Below are 21,140 nucleotides of genomic sequence, written 5' to 3' on the forward strand. Positions count from 1 at the left end.
TTTCAAAATGCATGCATGTTACGAAAAAATATAATTTGAATGAAATGTTTATTGTCATCATCATCGTACGGTGGCCGAGAGGTGTCAGGCGAAATGCAAAGTCCAAACACTTTGCAAATAGAAAAATCACGAACCCCAATTGCAAACGCTTTGCAAAAGAAAAAAAGCATGAATGCAAACTGCCACAACACGATCCCCAGTTCCTAAAGCGCAATCGCAAATTGGCAAAAGCACGAACCCCAGTTGCCACAAAACGGCAGCAAATGGCTTGCAGCACGAATGCAAATTGCCACAACACGACAGCAAATGGCTCGCAGGACGACAGCAAAAGGCTCGCAAGACAATTGCAAAGACGATGACCCAGAAGTTAAAAAATAAATAACAAAAAAGACGACACTTTGTTATATGTGCAATTTGCGACCATCTCTACGGGCCTCCATAAAGTTGCCCCCCCATCAGACGCAAATTTATATAAAAATGATGTTAATCGTTTGTGCTGCAATGGTTTTGTAGATACAGTATTATGCTTTTATTGAGATATTAATTTCCCGTGGGGACGTCACTCGTAGCTTTTTCTTAGCTTAGCTCGCGCAGCTAATGGAGCGTACCAACTCTTTCAATAACAGAGGGGTCTCTTAACAACTAGCACAAACAGAACAAAAAAATTCAGGTCCATTTTGCAGTAAATGGAGGGGCTTAAGATATTAATTTCGAGTGATGACGTCCATCTAAGCCCCTCATTTAATGCAAAATGGTTCCAACGATCTTCAAAATATATTCCATTTCACTCTGCATAATATAAGTCATTTGTACATATTTTTCTGAATGTATGTTACTTATATCTTATTTTTAAAAAAGACTTCAATTTTAATATACATCCTATGTTCTTAAGTAGTTAAAATTGAGATTTGGCATTTAGTATGTGAGGAAATGAGGGGAAATAAAAATTAGGAGATGGTTGGGGTTATTGCTGTTTTTGTTAACTTTTATTTTGCAAATCATTGAAAAAATACAATTTTGAATGTTTGAATGTACAATTTTGAAATCAGTTTTTGTATGTGTTATAGAAAAAAACTGTGCTAAAACGGTTTTCTTTGCATTTCAGTAGTTCGAGAGGTTTTACCCCCCCCCCCCCCCCCCCCCCCAAAAAGAAAAATAAATAAATAAATACAATTTCTGGCTCCGTGGCAACCTTCACATCAGAGAGTTCCGGCAAGACATTCTAGTCACTTTCACCCCTGGTTCTAAGTGTGTTATAGATTTTCTTTGACAGATTTACACAATAGTTGTGTAGGGTGTAGTTTGCGAAGATCGGTAGATGGTCAGAAATATCACAAATTAGCAAGCCATTTTGAGTCTCATTCAGCAGAATGTTGGTGAAGATATTGTCAATGAGTGTCGCACTGTGTGACGTAATTCTGGTTGGTTGTGTAATTAGAGGGTACATTCCTAAGGTGTACATGGTGGCAACAAAATCATCTATTTGCGAGTTTTTCATGGGGTTCAATAAATCTAGATTAATGTCTCCACAACAAAAGACATGCTTATTTTTCATTTTAAACAGTATCTTTTCCATATACTCAGTAAAGAGCTGGACAGTTGAATCAGGAGCTCGGTAGACACAGTAGATAATCATGCTTTTACAATTGGGGATAAGGAGCTCAATTGTAATACATTCCAGATCTTCAATCCTAGTTGACATGTCATGTAGGATATCAAACTTAAAATTTTCATTAACAAATAAGGCAACACCCCCTCCCCCCTTAGACGCCCGATTCATTTGTGCCATGCAGAGGTTGCGCTAGACTTTTTTGTTGTCTGTCATTTTGACTGACAGGGTCATAAAAATCCGGTCATAATCTATTTTTACCCGTCACTTAAATTTTTAAAATGATGATAATGACATTGTGCTGACCCTTTGTTTGGCATAATTCACCTTCCATACTTGTGTGTCCATTTGGCCGCGCGCGTTACCGGCTACGACACAGTCACGTGACAGAGACACTTAAGAGGCGCGCGCGTTCCGGCTTGAATAGAGAGTTCACAGAGAGCAGCAGAGCTACAGCGGCTGGACACAGCAATTCGAGCTAACAAGACTCTTGACATTGCATACTGCTTCAACATATTCAATAGTATTTAGTTTTCATTCATTTTAAATTAATATTCTGTCCGAACAAGCTTAACGGAGAATCCACACCATGCCATCACACATCAAGCAGATGAATATGTAACTTTTTCTCAGCAGTGACAAAAACAGCTGACTGTGGCGCCAGTAGGTAGGCTACATATGGAACAATGAAATTAACAGTTCACCTGCTGTGGCCTGAATGGAGTCTTACACCTTCCTCCTGGTGCGCATGGACTTGAATTGCGTGCCCGCTTGTGCAGTCCCTGTTTTTTCACCTCTTTTATCAACACCATCGTCGTTTTGGGGCTTTTCGAAGAAACTTCGGACATTCAGTTGCCTTGACATTTTTCAGAGTGAGGCCAACGACGTCATGCATCAAGAGAGACAATAGCTAATTAATATGCTCACTCACCACCCTGTGGTCTGGGGTGTGAATTGCAACCTGTCAAAATGACAGATGGACTTCAGTTTTTTCCGTCACCGTTTTAAAAAATCGGTCAACGACGGAAAATATTCGGTTAACGCGACCCCTGGTGCCATGTTATATCCGTGCAAATTAAAGACAGAGCCTTTGTTATTTTTTATCCAGGTTTCCGAGACAGCAATGACATCAAACTTGTGATCGAGGCTTTGTAGATAATCCTTAATGTGTTCAAAATTCTTGTAGAGACTCCTGTCATTGAAATGGATTAGTTTCAGCTTATCGTCCACATCCATGGAGTTGTTATACTGGTCCGCTGTGTAGTATTTACAGTTATCCAACATGTTATTGTAGAAGTTGTGGTCCGGATCAAGATACTCATTTGGGTCATCATGGCACTCTTCAATCTGTTCATCCAATTTTAATCGAAGTGTGGTTTCAGATGTCATCATTAATTTTCGAGTGGGGTCAGCTCCTCGAGGCTCCTGATCACTTTAATCTTCATGTCTTGCATCTTGATAAGGATCCTGCAATCCGAGACCCAGGTGCTGGCTATTTTCCCAGCTTTCTTGACCTGACGTGCTTTTCTTGCAATTTTTGCATTTCGGCGAGTCAAGTTGTCATTCAAAAAAATCTTCGACCCTTTCAGGCGGCGACGCTGGTTAAGCAGGGCAGTCTTGCTCTTGTGGTCTGCCAGCTTCATAAGCACCGTAGCCGGTCCTCTCCCCCCAGATGGGAGCAGAAAGCAGTGACGGATGTCCTGCGGTTCCATGTTTATTCAAAACTCTTGCAGCTTAGCGATTGCCTGTTGTGCCACTGTATCACCTGGGCTAACAGCCTTGGCAAATGATCTAGGCGTCAGTTGTAATCCAGAAATGATGAGATCATTTGCGCGTCGGCACTGGTCGAGATCGTCAGCCAAAATTTCCAGCCTTTTGATGCGAACGTCTCTCTCCTCGACTGCCTGCTTGAGTTTCTCATTTTCAGCACGCATTAGCTGGAACTCTCTGACGATTTCTTGATTTCTCCTTTGATTTTCTTGATTCTCGCTTTGAATCAAGTCAGTCAAGGAGACCTCCAATTTCTGAATGGAGGATTTTATTTCATCCAAGTCTTTAGATTTCAGATTCTTTGGAGCCATACTGGGAGTCGAGCTTCCTGGCTGGCCCTGAGCGCTTATCAGCTGAGATAAGTTTGCCTGGCTCTGCCAGACTATTCTCCCTGTATTTTTCAAACACTGAGAGAAATAGTCTGGGAACCATCCCATTAACGGCCGTTCGAGCAGCTCCAAAATCAATCGACAAATCAGATTCGTTTATTTGCGTGACGTGTTCTTCACGAGCAACGTCACACGTGCGCGTCGAAAGTCGTCTCTTCAACAACACAGATGGTGAACTGGACAGCCGAGAATATGTTCCAATCCACAGTAAAATCAGTTTTAAATTACCTAAAACACATCGACACGAGTCATTGACAACAGTCTGTCTTGCGCTAGCCATGTCGAATAAACTCCGCTCTCTTCGTATGTTTACTTCCGCGCGCAAGTCCCTTGTCCTGCCCTCGCCATTTTACTAACGTCACGTCTGCCCGTCGCTGATTGGTCCACTCTGCTATCTGTTTGCTGTGGCTTGCTCCTCCCTGGAAATTGTATCCGCTTGAATGGTGGCCAGACTCAATAGCTGGAACAGCAGTGAGTCTGGTGTACCAGGCAAGAGATAAGTTGCTTGTGGGAGAGAGCTCGGAGGGGTGCGTCTGCACACAGCTTGAGCTGAATCAAGAATTACCTTGAATCCTTGAACAAATCACTCTTGAGACAATCCTTCCTGTTTGTATGCAATACAGCTTTCGTAGTTTTTCAACCTAAATCAGGCGTTAGATCGCTGCACGTGACCGACTGCTAATAAATGAAAGGGAGTGTGGGACGTCCCCCTTCAGGAAGGCATGACGCAGTGCATGGGGAATGTGTCACGTCAATATATTATGTAGTCTATGCATCCATCCAGCCAGCCAGCCACCCATCCAGCCAGCCATCCACCCACCCACCTACCTACCTTCTTCAGCCTCAGCGGGGAAGCTCACACTTCCCTCTCCCCAGCCCTTTCATCCAGCTCTGGTATTCTGATTCTAAGGCCAGTCAGGGCAGATTGTCTCCCCAGTGTGTCCTGGATCGGCCCCGCGGCCTCCTCCCAGTGGGAATTGGCCAGAACACCTCACCAGGAGGGGTCCAGAAGGCATCCTAGTTAGATGTCCGAGCCACCTCAACTGGCTCCTCCCGATGCGGAGGAGCAACGGCTCTACTCCGACCCCTCTCGGATGACTGAGATTCTCACCCTGTCTGTAAGGGAGAGCCCAGACACCCTGCGTAGGAAACTCATTTCGGCCGCTTGCATCCGAGATCTTGTTCTTCCAGTCATGACCAACAGCTCATGACCATGGGTGAGGGTTGCAACGATTGAGCGGTAAATATAAGTGTTAGTAGTAAAAGTAGTAGGTAAATAGAAGGTTTGGGCACCCTGCAAAGTTAATACCTTTAACTTCCCCCTTTGGAAAGCTAAGATCTGACTGTGTCATGGATTTTTCATCCTTGTCTGGAAAGATGTCAGGTGATTTCAATCTCAAAGGTTTAGAATGCCCTGACTCACCTGACTTTTTTCCAACAACCTGCACCATGGGTTCTTCTAAACAGTTGTCAAGCACGCAGAAGCTCAAAATAGTTGACGCTGCAAAGAATGAGAAGGCTGTAATAAGGTAGCAAAGGAATTTCATATGCCTATATCTTCTGTTTGGAATGTAAATAAGAACAGCTCATAACAGTGGAAATTAAGACAGAGCAGCTTGGAAGATTGTGAGAAAAACTGTTGGTACAATATTCCTCCCTAAAGAGTCATCAGAAGAAAACCTGTTTTTCCATCCTCTCCACAAAAATCAGTGCTTCAGCTTTGCAAACAAGCATATAGACAAGCATGATGAAGTTTGAAAATAGGTTTTGTGGACCAATAAGGTTAAAATGGAACATTTTGGCCGGAATATGCAGAGGTACATTTTGGGGAAGGGCACAGAATATAATGAAAAGACTCTCCAACACATTAGCATGGTGGTGGTCAATCATGCTTTGGAGATGTAATGCAGCCAATGGCAAAGGGAACATTTCACAAGTAGGAAGAATAAATAATTCAATAAAATTTCAACAATTTTTTTTATGCTAACTCGATAACATTTTTGAAAAAGTTTAAAGAGAGGATTGCTTCTACAAAAGGATAATGATGCTCGACATATCAAAATCCCTAGTGGATTACAAAAGAGGCACAAATTGAAGGTTTTGCCATTGCATTCACAATCTCCTGAACTCAACATATTTTATGAGTAGACTTAAAAAGAGCAGTGCATGACGGACAGCCCAGAAATTTGAAAGAACTTGAAGACTTTTGTAAGGAAAAATGGTCAAGGATACATCAAACAAGACTCTTGGTTGGCACTTACAAGCTGCGCTACTAAGGCGGTAGTACAAACCACAAAGTATTAACTGCTGGGTGCTCAAATGTTTGCAGACAGCCTTATTTTTTTGTAAAGGGTAAATGATGCAAATACTGTAATTTTAACGATTTCTTTTCTTTACATGTAAGAATGTGTCATCCATCATTTGATACCTATTAGAGATTTTTCCCTATCTTTCCTCGCCTTCTTTATGCACATTAATACATTTCTTTTAATCCAGGGTGCCCAAATTTGGAGCCGGACTATAAAATGGCTTTATTAGTATAAGGGAGCATCTTGGCCGAAGGGTCCCTTTAAGAAACTAGCTGCAAATTAACCAAGTGATGTCATTCTTCTGCAGGGAGCTCCTCGCAGGGAGAGGCACATCCTGTCGTTTTGGATCATCATACGCCACTTTTGTGGTAAACGAACCAGAAGAATGACACATTTTGTGCACCGGAACAACCATGCACAACAACGACAACAAGCAAGACGACACGTGGAGGATGACTGCTCAGCACGGGACAGGCTCCATCCTCCCCGGGTGTGACTCTGGTTGCAGCAGTAGCAGCAACAGTAGCCTCTTAAACCCACAGCTTCCTGCTCACAGCACACAAATGAAATTGAGGAGAAATGCGGTGACTGATGACTATAAGATCACCTCGCAGGTACTCGGTCTGGGAATCAACGGCAAAGTCCTGGAATGCATCTGCAAGAATACTGGGCAAAAGTGCGCTCTCAAGGTGCGTGCACGTCAATAATTCTCCCAATGCTGTTATTTGAACTGTGGTTTGAGGTATATTAGGGGTGTAACGATATAATAAAATGTAATTTCGGCAAATTATCTCACTTTTGAATGGATGTAAAAGATCCGAGCTGGACATAAATGGAGTTAAGTGACATAATTTGCCATATGACACTTACTGACTTCTGTCATACCCATTCATTAATGCTCCTTTTAGTGTCATGTCTTAATTATGACGGTCGTATGGCAGTCATATGGCGGTCTTATGACGCCGCTGTCAAATAAAATGTTACCTATTAACCCAATAAATCGAGAGTGGGAGAGCTTGGATAATTTGCTCATATACCGTATTGGCCCAAATATAAGACGGTGTTTTTTTGCATTGAAATAACACTGAATAAGATGGGATCGTCTTATGTTCGCGGTCTAGACATTATACCCATTCACGACGCTAGATGGCACCAGATATCATTGAAGCGATGTTCTGTCATGACAGATCTCAGCTACTCTTTTTAGTTTAACCAGTTTGCATTATTTTATTGCAATGTTTTTCCTTATTCAGATTTGTTTCAAGACTACAGTTACAGTTAGACTTCACTTTGATGGTTAATGCAGTTATTGCAATTTTGTTGTTTAATCACAATAGATTGGCTTCTGGTTTTTGGAATGTAAATAAACCATTCATTTACGAATGTGATTGCACTTTAGTTTACATATTTAAATGTTCAGATATTAAGATTTGAATGAGGCAAAATAACATGCTTTTTCTCTCAAATATATTCTTATTATCATTTGTTTTGGATGTACTGGATTTACTTTCTGTATAATAATTATTTTGGTGTTCATTAAGTCTGTTTTTCAAACTTTAGTCTTGAATTAGATGGGGTTTACTTATAATCATGACTACTTTATAAGCTGTTTACTTTACTTTGCTATTGTAGCACTTACAAGAAGTTCCAGCATAATATAGTTTATTTGCAGTAATTGTTTAGGTCGCTTTTCATGCTTTAATTTAACATCACACTTACCAATGTCATGCATTTCACAACTATTTACAATCGTGGTGTCAGTTATCCCACAAGTCTTTGCGCCAGCGAATCCTACCAATGGGAGCTTCATGTTTCCACATCGAATGCACTGATAGGAGAGTCGCTCTGACACACCACTGAGGGTCCGGCAGTACTCCTCGTGACACTACATTATATTACTTTCTACTTATGAAGACTTATGGGACTAGTTCCAGGTGAAAAAACAGTACTTTATTGTATTTGGAAAAATTTTTTGCAAACATTGCATACAATACAAATATAGCAATTACGGTAGCAATGAACAACTTCACCTAACTTATTAAACATTACATAACATTGAAAGAATTGCTATTAATGTACTTTACACAGAGCACAAAATATCCTAATTGGGTTTGAGTGCATTTTTGCTGAAATATTACCAAAATATGAAATATTAGTTTCCAAAATAATTACAGTTGTACTTCAGGGCATTAACTTCACTTCATCATTAGACTAAATCATTGCACTCAAACTTGATATTACAGTGTTAATATTAGCGCTGTCAAACGATTAAAATTTTTAATCGAGTTAATTACAGCCTAAAAATTAATTAATCGTAATTAATCGCAATTCAAACCATCTATAAAATATGCCATATTTTTCTGTAAATTATTGTTGGAATGGAAAGACAAGACACAAGATGGATGTATACATTCAACATACGGTACATAAGTACTGTATTTGTTTATTATAACAATAAATCAACAAGATGGCATTAACATTATTAACATTCTGTTAAAGTGATCCATGAATAGAAAGACTTGTAGTTCTTAAAAGATAAATGTTAGTACAAGTTATTGAAATTTTTATATTAAAACCCCTCTTAATGTTTTTATTTTAATAAAATTTGTAAAATTTTCAATCAAAAAATAAACTAGTAGCCTGCCATTGTTGATGATGGGTGCTTAAGCCCAGTCGCACCCAAGCGCCAGCAGAGGGCAACAAAACTCCAAAAAACACACGTAACAAGTAACATTGCACTGTGCTGTCATTTTAATCGGTTTGAGCGGTGCATGTGCGTCAATTGCGTCAAATATTTTAACGTGATTAATTTTAAAAATTAATTACCGTGCGTTAATGCGATAATTTTGACAGCCCTAGTTAATATCAAAACGTGCCCTTTTAATGTATGCTCTCAGAGAATGTAACAATGACAACTTTAAGCATACATTTTGAAGTGTCAAAAATGAATTTTAAAAAGTATGTTAAAAAAGTACATTTTAGAAATTACACATGATTTCTATATTAAGTGTAGTTTAGTATTATACCAGTATATTTATATCAAGTGTAATATAGTATAATTATTTTAAAGTGTGTTAAAAATATAAGGACGAAATCATGATTTTAGTATATTTTATACATATATTTTTTTTTAAAGTACAGTTTGTTAAAGTACATTTTAAATATAGTACTAAAACTGTGAATATACTTCAAATACAATAGAGTACTTTTTTTCACCAGGGTGGGGAAAAAGGATTAAATGTATACATATATGGCGGAAAACACTCAGGTGACTTGAAGTTCCGCTCTGAGACCCCCAATTTAGCCAACTTTCAAAATTGTCCGTTATGCATGTGTGATACATCATTGGAAAGCGTAAAATCTCAATTTTCTGGGGGAATAAAAATTTTGAACAGGAGGGCATTTAAAAAAAAAAAAAAAAACTAAACAGCAAAACCCCATCTGGAGGCGAGAGCACGCAAGAGCAGAATTACAGACGCCTTGACTTTAACGAGATATTATCGAGTGCTTACCTTGTTTCGATCCAAAAACTCCATGTAGCATGTATCACTGAGTGTCAAGACACAGCTGTGAATGGCCACAGCTGGATTTTGGGGGGATTTTATGGGTGACACATGGTAATTTAACAAGGGTCGCGATGCAGAAATCGCAGACATCAAGGAGTGGTCGAAAGTTTCTTTTTCATATATTTACCCTTTTAAATGTTTTTTTCACAATTTTTTTTTGTTTAGGTCGATTATTTATCATCTAACATATCGGAGAAAATGCGACAGTAACAAAAAAATACAATTAAGCGATAGTTATGAGGTAGATATCCGTGACTTTTTTACTGACGCTATTTTTTTTTATTGTGAGATCATTTGTTTAAAAGTTTAAAATGTGTGAGTGAATAATTTTTTTAAGTCGTTTTTTTTTTTTTTTTATGATATATGAGACATCAATTAATGATTCTAAGCTTAAAACGACAGACATTTTGAGTAATAAATATAATTAATTACTGTCGTTTTATGGCGGTTTGAAAAAAAAAGCGGTTGCGCAATGTCTGTAAACTGGGGTTTTCAGGGTAAAACGGACAAATTAAAAATAGTTCGGGGGCTTTATGTGCCATGAATCCGCTATGGCAGCATATAGACATATTGTTCTATCAAACACAACAGTTGTTTTGGCTTAAAATACAGCAGTTTCTTTGAAAGAGGAGTGCAAGAGCAGAAACTGCTTTTTCAGTCTTGTCTGTATTTTCCACCATATGTATAGTCCAACAAAAGCGGTCTCCAAATTGTTCGACGACTGTTCACCACTCTAATTTATGTCAAAGCTTTCCTTGTGATCGTGTGTGGAGCAGATTTTGTACGACACATCTAAAGCCCGCCGAGAAGTGGAGCTGCACGGAAGGGTGTCCGGTGGTCTGCATGTGGTCCGTATCCTCAGCATATATGAGAACATGCACAAGGGGAAGAAATGTCTCCTCATTGTCATGGAGTGGTGAGTATCAGCTGTTCTGTGTCACAGTAATGCTCCATTTGAATCAATGAACAGTGTCCGTTTTATTTTCTTTGCCGCTTTGCAGTGGAGTGAGGTTGAATTGCATTGTACAAAGATCAGATTTTTTGTTTTGTTTTAATTAAATAGTAAAATGTTCACACCTCGAAGTATGAGCAAACTAATAATTTTTGTCAAGCCAGCCATGAATTATTTTAGTGCGTATCATTGAGTGAGATAAAACCATTCCTACCTGCCTTTGACCAGACGTCACTGAAGACCGTCTGCTAGCTAATAGCAGGGGTGTATTGCTACTAGTTTTCTGTTACATGGAGTTGTCCTTTCATCCATTTTCAACAGTGCTTAGGTTTGTCAGGGTTGCGGGGTGCTGGTGGCCTGAACTGTTCGGCAGTCAGTTGTAGGGCACACACAGAGACTGAAAAACATTCGCACTTGCAATCATGCCGCCACTGAGAGGGAATCAATCCCACTCTGCCAGCACTGAAGTCAGGCAAATGTAGCATTGATTTGTGCACGTACTAAATGAAGGAGTTATGAAGTAAGCCGACCCCAATCTGAAGAAGTCGAGTCAAAGTCAATTAATCAGTGATATAATTGATATATGTTAGCATAGTATAGTGGTCCCCAATCTTTTGTACACCAGAAACCAGTTTCATCGACAAGTGGACAGCCCTCTCCTATAAACCCCACTCACATGACGTCACAACCACGCCTCCGCGCCATATTGTCCAGCAGGTCGTCGTGTTTATGCATTACTGCTACGTAAATTCCTCCTATTATGGCGTGTTTTTCTGCTCGTTAACATTAATAATCATAATGGTGAAGGCGTGTGTGGCGGTTGGTTGCAGTAAAAGAGAAGATAGACGGAGAGACTTGAAATTCTACCGTATTCCGAGAGACCCGGAGAGGAGAGCGAGATGGACTGATGCAATTCGACGAGAAAACTGGGCACCAAACGATCACCACAGATTATGTGGTAGTCATTTTATATCTGGTAAGATGCATTTAATATATATTAAGAGGGTTTGGGGCTGACAACCACAATTAAGATCATTGCGAGGCTAATCGCCGACAACATACAGTGTCAAATTCAAGGTGCTTATTTCTTCCACCAGCATTAGTGCAGGGTGCAGTGTGTGTCAGTAGTGAGTGAATGAACAATGGATTGAATGAGTGAGTGAATGAATTAATAACTTTGTGTCATGGCTTTATGATTCAAGATTAAATTTGAAATATTCCTGATATGCCTTTGTGTGTTCTTAAGGATGATGCCAACCTGTTATGTTCATATACAGCAATTTATATTACATTCAGTGGTCTCAAAATGCCCTAAAGAGATACACCAGGCTTGAAAATGTACACACACACCCTACCCCGAGGGTCAGAGACCCTCCCACCACAGTCTCCTAAAATCCTGTGGGAAACACTGTATTTTGAATAATATTTAGCTGGTATCAAGTGAAAGAAGCTGGCCTCGTCTACGGATCATCAGTTAAACAGGTGTGTCCAAACCTTTTGCAAAGGAGGCCAGATTTGGTGTGGTAAACATGCTGGGGGCTACCTTGGCTGATTAACATAGAACAATATATTTAAACAAATTTTAGCAAGCCCTTCTGTGTGTCACATTTGCTTTATTATTCTTTTAAATTCATAATTTCAACAATCTCGTCTTTGTGGCGTTCTCTTTCGACACTCGGGCTCTTGCGAAATACTGCTGCTGTGAAATTAAACTAGCTTCAAGTTGCTATAATTTCTCGCTGCGTATCTTCCCTGTAATGTTGTCGTACATGTCAGCGTGTCTTGTTCGGTAATATCATTACCGCATCACATCGAACTCTTTGAAAACAGCGACTGTCTCTTTGCAAATGAGGCAGACACAGTTGTTGCATGTTTTATTGAAGAAATAGTCCAATATCCACCTATCCTTGAAGCGTCGGCCATCGCAGTCAACTTTTTTTTTATTGATTGTCGCCATTTTAGAAAATTGGAAGTAAAGGGTCACACGGGGTAATGTTGCTTAGAGTGCTGCTCTTAAAGTTTTTCAAACGTTCATGAGAATAGGCTGATTTTGTGTGGACAAGATAGTTGTAGATATCAGGGTAGCAGATGTCAGGCAGAGAGGGCGAAGACAGCGGGTCGAAAAATATCGATTTATGCATCAAATATGGATCTGGCGAATGGATAGACTGAAGCTTTTCCACATAACGCCGTCTGAAAGCACCGGGGCTTCCATGAATTGCACAATAAATTGCATGACAAATTGAAACCATTGAGAATACGGATAAACAATGACGGACAATATGGCGGCCGGATACAGCGACACGTCATTCTGTGACGTTGGTGAGTAGGGTCTATAGAAGTTGTCCCATTAGAAGACGAGATGCCAAAAACACCTGATTAGTTCTTAGTCAATTTAAAGATTTACAGATCAACACAATGTTGACATGTAAGCTATGTCCCAGTTCAGGGTCTGCAGCCTGTAAAGACTTGAAGGCTTGTTATGTCAAGACCTGTCCCAGGGATAATGGATAAAGAATAATGCAAATGCACACTGCAAATGCTTCCTCCTTGTCAGCCATTTTGAGGCGATTTGGAGGAAACAGCACTGCTGGCCATAAAACCGTGTCTCAGGAGTATGAGTATGAAATATTTGCAATGACCTCCATGACTGCAAAAGTCATCTGGTAAACCAAAACTTCAAAATTCAGATGAAATATAACTGTTAATGCTGAATTATGGTTAGCTTAATGCTGTAAAAACTTCAAATGTTTAAGATTAAGTGGCTGTTTCATTCATTCATTTTCTGTACCACTTATCCTCAAAAGGACCGCGGGGGTGCTGGAGCCTGTTCTAGCCAACTATGGACAGGAGGCAGGATACATGCTGAACTGGTTGCCAGCGAATCACAGGGCAAATATAGACAAGCAACCTTTCACACTACAATCACACCTATGGAGAATTAAAGTGTTCAATCAGCCTACCATGCTTGTTTTTGAGATGTGGGAGTAAGCTGGAATACCCCAAGAAATCTCACACAGGCCAGAGCCAGGCATGGATTACAGTTCTCCGTCGTGGTGACGGAAATCTGTCAGCAAGGAGTGCTAGTGGGTGATAATGAGAGAGGAAATAGAGGCCCATGAGAAATTTTATAAGCCTCAGCGATTGTAACATTTGTTTTTCAATCATGTCTTGTCATGTTTGTTGTGCTATTCCCCCTCTGTTAGTAACGCATTACTGACCACACTGGCTATTACACATTGGAAAATGATACTCTTTGCTTTTTTTTTTTCATTCATTTTTTAAATGAAGATTCTTTCTGTTGGAATAGACATGATCGAGGGAATGTTGAATCCTTTAACACTTCTTTCAGGTTCAACCAAGAGTTAGCTGATTACATAGGAATCTTACAACTGCAAAAAGCATAAATATCAACCAACAAACATTCCATTAGAATATTTTCTGTTGTAATGAAATTGTTGCTAATTAGCTGCAAATTGTTGAAAACTGAGTACTAACTGTATACTGCGATCGCACAATGCCTCGCATTGTTTTATAATCATGGTGAGTTGGGGCCTTCATCAGTGTTGATGTTTTTCAGCATGGAGGGAGGGGAGCTGTTTTGTCGCATTCAGGCCAGGGGGGACCAGGCCTTCACTGAAAGAGGTGTGTCACACTTGATGCCCTTGTGTTCCTTGTGTGCGAAACAATTCCAAACATTTGAAAAAATTATATTCTCCAATACGTCTGTCCAATTAGAGGCTTCAGAGATTATGCGTGACATCGGCTCAGCCATCGAGTACATCCATCGCATGGACATAGCTCATAGGGATTTAAAGGTAAAACAGAAGTTCTTAATAAACAGATGTATGTATAGTTTAAATGATATTTTTGTCCCCGTGGCTGCAGCCTGAAAACCTGCTCTACTCCTCCAAAGAGACTAACGCATTACTCAAACTGACTGACTTTGGCTTCGCAAAGGAAACCACTGTGCACAATTCTCTCCAAACTCCCTGTTACACTCCTTATTATGTTGGTGAGTGCAGTAAAACATAACAGTATATTATTGTGGGATGTGTTTGATATTTTTCTTACAGTATTTTATATTAATTGTTTTCATTACTTAAAATAAATGTATTAGCTGAAAGCAATGATTTTGGATTTACAGACTTCCATTTCCAGTAATAAATGTCCAATCCATTTAAATTTGGAGGGCTCACAGTGAATGATCACCGCCTGAATTCCCAGTTAAAATTCAGTGGACGTCCACTGCAGTCAATGGCAGCGAATGAGTTTAAGAAAAAAAATAATCAGGGAAATTCAGTCATTCATTCATTTTCCATGCCGCTTATTCCTCACGAGCGTCGCGGAGGTGCTGGAGCCTAACCCAGCTAACTTCGGGCAGTAGGCAGGGGACACCCTGAATTGGTTGCCAGCCAATCGCAGGGCACAAGGAGACACACAACCATTCACGCACACACTCACACCTATGGACAATTTAGAGTGTTCAATCAGCCTACCATGCATGTTTTTGGGATGTGGGAGGAAACCGGAGTTCCCGGAGGAAACCCGCGCAGGCACGGGGAGAACATGCAAACTCCACACAGGAATGCCAAAGCCCGGGATTGAACCCTTGATCTCAGAACTGTGAGGCAGACGTGCTAACCACTCAGCCACCGTGCCGCCTCAGGGGAAATTACTTTTCAAAATGTTGTACATGAATTAGAGATAACCTTTTTAATTCTGAACCTGTACTTTGAATGACAAAGTATGGTTTAGCTTTCCATTCGTTTTTTATTATGTTGTCATTTTTACTTTCACTTTAATGTTTTTTGTCATCCTTATGTTAATCAGCCACCAGGTGGCGTATTACTGTTATTCGATTTGTGTGTTGGTGTATCGCTCCCCTCTACCCTAAGTTATTCCCCTGCCATTTCAGGTCGTTTACAGAATTACAAAAATCACCACAAAGTGCATTTTCTCGTTTGTGTCTTGTGCTTTATTTGTCCGTCCCGTCAGCCCCTGAAGTGCTTGGCCCGGAGAAATATGACAAGTCATGTGACATGTGGTCTCTAGGCGTCATCATGTACATTCTGTGAGTGTCGCTGTGTGTCTCCATTGTGTTAAATGCCAGAGGAAATCACTTAGTCCAATCTGTTTTCACAGGCTGTGTGGATTCCCCCCTTTCTACTCCAACACCGGCCAGGCCATCTCTCCTGGGATGAAGCAACGCATCAAACTGGGACAGTACAGATTCCCTAACCCGGAGTGGTCAGATGTTACAGAGGAGGGTCAGACTTTCAAAATATCATTAAAATGTCAAAAATAGAGCAACGGTTTTTTTTTCTCATCTTCCTGTGTAGAGTTGGCATGTGATCTGCTTGCTTGAGATCACAACATAATGGAAAGATTTTCCGCATGATCATTGTAGTTACTAACTTGTCTCTTTCGTTGTTGTCCTCTGCAGCTAAGCAGCTCATCATCCAGCTGCTGAAGACTGACCCTAATGAAAGGATGACCATCGGTCAGTTTATGAGCCACCCTTGGATCAGTGTAAGTTTACAGTCCACTCAAGGGTGCACGATATCCATTTTTTGAAACTGATACCGATAACTTCCTGCTCTTCAAGGCCAATACTGATACGATAACCGATAATGTATATATAATTTTTCATTGTATATTCACCTGAGTTTTTGAACACCTCTAGGTCAAAAATACTAGTGGTTGATTTTGCATAGATTTGCCTTTGACCAAATTAGAATTTTCATGATGACATGAACATTATTATAATGAACAAAACAAAGACAAGAACAGTTCTGACTTCAATAAAGTGCACATATTCATTTTTTCAAATAAATATAATTTGAGTCAATCATAATCAATCAGTCAATATCATTGACGATGTCTTCCCCTGAACAATGAGCACTGATCTAAAACAAACATAAACCCAACAGGTATTGTGCTTTGTCAGCAGATAGAACAGTTAGTGCAGTGCTTCTCAATTATTTTCTGTTATGCCCCCCCGCAGGAAGACGTAAACGTTCCGCCCCCCCCCCCCCCCCCAATTCTTTGCCGCCACTGCAAATATACCGTAGTATCATTTGTCTACAAAATTCTTATTATTATAATATAAGTACACCTTTGCATAACATTGAGTCCTTTTTAATAGTAAAGAAGAAAAATAAAGTGTTAAAAAAAGAATACTGTAGAAAGAATACTGTAAAAATTGACTCAAGATACATTTTTTGACACTGAAAAAATAAAAAAATAAAATAAAAAAATAATCCTAAAGTCAAAGCGAATAGCAACATTTCCTCAAGAGGACAATATGCCAAACCATTAGACTGAAAAAACAAAAATTAATAGAACAAAACCGACAGTGTGATTGGACAGAAAGACAGTTTTTATTTTTGCTGCAGGCAGTCTCAGCTCCTTTGCTGTGGTGTTGGGTTATTTTGCATTGAGCAACTTGGTATGCCAACTTACGTAATGCTGACAGTGCTCGCTGGTTTACTGATGTAACACTAACAAAGCGGGACAATTGTTGGCAATATTCAGCACCTTTTCGCTGAAAAAAAAAAAAATCCTGCTGTCCGTCGCTAACATTTTTAGACAAAGTAAACGGACTTGTCTTTCCTCGTCTCCCACTGTACTAAAAGTCAAAAGCCAAATGCGACATACGCTTCGTCATATTTTTTTGTCTTAGCTTTTCATATGTCCAGTGCTCTTTGCTGTGTGTGTGTGTTTGGTTAAAAAATACTGCGCACATGCTGAAAATGAGAGTGCCACTGCCACCCACTCAGCAGATGTGCAATTACACTTTATTCTAGTTTGGCAAAAAAGTATGTTCCCAAGGTCACATGCGCCACCCCCAGCATCACTCTGCGCCCCCCTGGGGGGGCCCGCCCCACTATTTGAGAAGTACAGTACAGAGTTAGTGCAACAGGAGAGGAGACTTTTGTCGTCTTGGTCCATGAAACAACTTTCTTAACCTGGCAATTATAGAACAGCAAGCCTATCAATAACCAAAAGGCCTCTCAAGAACTTGTAAACACAACACTGTAAAACGCAAACATGTGCTAATTGCCATAGTAAGGTTTATAACTCAGTGAAGGAAAAATACGGCCTCTAGAACAGTAACAAAATTTTGCATACTGGCAAAACAGGAGTGGAAACAAACGCACACATCCCAATCCGACACCGTGCCAAAAATATTATTAACTCATTCACTCCCAGCCATTTTCACCGGAGCAATCCCCTTCGCTCCCGGTCGTTTTACTGGATTTTGATTGATTTTGCAAGGCCCACTGAAAATTCTGTTCTATTGCTATATAAACATGACACCCACCAAAAGAAAGATTAGACTCCCTTCTTTCAGGAGGAAAAAAAGTAAGTTCATATCTTCTTCCATTCTTTAGAAATCAGCATTAGAAAATAGCTTAGTTTGAGCAATTTTCCCATTTCTGATGAAAAAACAGAAATTGAGCTTTTTGTAAAGCATACATTTCATACATAGCTTTAACGTTAACACAGCTATTTTTTGCTTTTGTGACATCCCAAACATCTGAATAATGTTTCCCTTCTACAAAATAACATAAACAACAAGACAAATAGAGCTTTTGATAGTAAAGTAACAATTTATTTACACATAACTAAATTATTGAACTGAGAGATGGCACTGTTGTTCGCGTTTCCGGCTGAGTCACGAGACACTAGAGAGTCACGAGAGACACGAGCGGCGGAACACGGCAAAGCAAACTCTACTCAATGAGCAACATAGACTCAACAACATCATCCGCTACACTGGTGATCCCGATCGTTTTGCTCGGTCATCCAACGCCTGGCATCCCGGACGTCCTCCCGATTGTTCTGCTCGGTCGTCCGCCGCCTGGCGTCCTGGACGTCCTCCTGGTCGTCACACTTGGTCGTTCATCGCCTGGCATCCCGGACGTCCTCCCGGTCGTCCTGCTCCGACTTCCCACACCTGGCGTCCTGGACGTCCTGCTGGTCGTCCGTTCGGTCGTCTTCCACTGGCGCCCCGGCCTTGCGGCCTGATCGTTCGTTCCGTTAAATCGGGTTGCGCCTGGCGTCCTGTGTGGGTGGATTCTAGGGAGTGACCGCTGCCTCATGGCAGATTTCACTTGGGGAGCTTGTGTGGGGCATGTTGTGTTCCTGGGGAGAACTGGTTTGGCCGTGCGCGTTTCCGGCTGGGTTGTTCTCCACATTTTTCTCACGCTTCTTGCTTCTTCCGACTTCCGTTTCCTGACATATGACTTAAGTTCTTACCTAATGCATTACTGCCCTCCAGTGGCCAGTTTTATTGCTTTAAAATGACGGAGCGAAGTTGGATCAGAACCTAGAGATGTCTCGTTAAAAAAAACGTAAAAGACGTATAAATACGTTTTTGGGACACTGAAACAATTAAAAATAGAACATATTTATACGTTTTTGGGAGCAAATGTTAATAGACCCGATAACATAGTGTTTTCGGATTTATTGGGATGACGTCATAATTCCTATTATCGGACCGATATCGTGCACCTCTAAGTCCATGTGCGCTATGTTGTTGTGGATATTTGTTATTCTTCGATGTGTGTGTGATTGTAACACAGCAGTCCAATGTGGTCCCACTCACACCTCTCCATACCACCCGTGTTCTGACGAATGAAAAAGAGCTGTGGGACGATGTCAAGGTGGGTGGGTTATTTTCCCAAATTTGTGTGAGTAAAGTTTCAATGGAATTGAATGTGTGTCTATCAGGAGGAAATGACCAGTGCGTTGGCAACGATGCGTGTTGACTATGAACAGGTGAGGATTAAAGACCTCGCCACATCCAACAACCCTCTGCTCAACAAAAGACGCAAGAGACCACTGCCTCCAGAAGATGAAACCCATTTTGACTATAATAATACAACTACATAACTACAATACAGTGTGTTCCCTAAAACAACTGACATAATTTTGTACTCTAACAATTAGTCGTGGCTGATCAATAGATTAGATTTATTGAAGACAAATAAATAATATTTACACATAGACTTCACTATCAGTTGATGTGGCTCGGTGTCGATCCGTAGGGGGCCTATTTTCAAAAACTTAAAATATTTTCAAAACCAAAACCGCTAGCAGCCTAAAACCAAATCAGACAACTCCCTTAGACATATACAGTGGGGAGAAGAAGTATTTGATACACAGTCAATGGGAAAACCCATTGGCAGTGTATCAAATACTTGTTCTCCCCACTGTATGTGTCTCCATGAGCAGTGACATTAAAAAAAAAAAAAAAAGTTGTTCCCTCATAAAAGCCTGACTAATTATTTTTTACACATGTATAACAAATCTTAAAATTGCTATAAAATTCTCAAACTTTACACTACATGCAAAAATATCACCAAATACAGAGATAATCACCCATATTTTCAGGATCATTAGCAATATATATACTGTATATATAGTATATATCATATATATTATATAGTATATATACTGTATATATATGTTTTTACTCAAAATACCAGCTTATTTTTTTAAATTTAGTGCAAGTTTTCAACAGCTAATAAATCACTCACTTTTCACATCAGAAACGTAATACTTGAGAAAACCATGCAGAATCTAAATCTAATCTAAAATTTACCCAACAAAAGCAAAATTTGCACTTTTCTATATACAATCACAATTTATTTAGGTTGAATTCCGCTATTGTATAGAGATACAAAATCCAACGTGGCGGCCGTCAAAAAACAAAGCGCTTTTTATGTAGAAAATTCTTAAAAATAAATAAATGCTTAAATAGTGGAATTTCTATGGGTATGAACGTTAAACAGTCTAGATTCTGTCACGTCTCTGAAGTCTTGTTAATGTTTTGTGTTGGTTCATGTCGGATGCTTTTATTTTGGTAGTGGCATTCCTCCTTAATTTAACTTTACTTCCTGCTCTTGCCAATCAGGCTGATCGTGTCAACCTGTGGCCTTCTGTATAAATAAATAGTCTACGTCTAACCTTCCCCTTTGTTGATTTGTCTGCTATCCTGCCACGTCCTATGCCACACCCTTGTGTAAGCGCTTTTTGACCAGGATTAATGTTTTGGAACAAGTGTCTTTTATTTTTGTGGAATTGTCTCAGTTGATTGGTGTCCAGCTGTTGCTGTGATTTTTCGTTATCTTCCCTTTTTTTAACCTTACAAACTGGAAAATAAACACTTTTGTTTGAACACCACTGTTAAACGTTTGGGTCCTTGGTGCATCCGTGTCAGATTCTTGGTTAAAAGCAAAAACGGGCAGTTATCATTCATTTTACGTAAATATTTCAAGCCAAAGTTACAGTATTGTTTAATCCAATATGGCGGCCATCACGGAACAAAGAGCTTTTTAAGTTGGAAATTCTCTTAAATCAAGGATTTTTTTTTTATAAATATGAATGTAAAACATTCTAGATTCTTGGTTAAAAGCAAAAAACGGGCAGTTTTTGTTCATTTTACGTAAATATTTCAGGCCTACGTTACAGTATTGTTTAATCCAACGTAGCGGCCGTCACGGAAAAAAGAGCTTTTGAAGTTGAAAATTCTTT

The 21,140-nt window shown here is 39.9% G+C and overlaps 1 protein-coding gene across 1 annotated transcript; it reads left to right on the forward strand.

Annotated features, from left to right (window-relative positions):
• Positions 1–6,400: 6,400 nt before the first annotated feature.
• On the forward strand, positions 6,401–20,976 carry LOC130922413 (MAP kinase-activated protein kinase 2-like). The gene is made up of 10 exons (XM_057847168.1): positions 6,401–6,766; positions 10,420–10,559; positions 14,176–14,240; positions 14,334–14,413; positions 14,484–14,610; positions 15,594–15,669; positions 15,741–15,865; positions 16,042–16,127; positions 19,187–19,267; positions 19,335–20,976. The coding sequence occupies exons 1-10, from the start codon at positions 6,491–6,493 to the stop codon at positions 19,494–19,496; spliced, it is 1,218 nt and encodes a 405-aa protein (XP_057703151.1). The 5' UTR covers positions 6,401–6,490; the 3' UTR covers positions 19,497–20,976.
• The last annotated feature ends 164 nt before the right edge of the window (positions 20,977–21,140 follow it).

Source organism: Corythoichthys intestinalis, chromosome 9 (assembly GCF_030265065.1).
Source record: "Corythoichthys intestinalis isolate RoL2023-P3 chromosome 9, ASM3026506v1, whole genome shotgun sequence".
Taxonomy (NCBI): Eukaryota; Metazoa; Chordata; class Actinopteri; order Syngnathiformes; family Syngnathidae; genus Corythoichthys; species Corythoichthys intestinalis.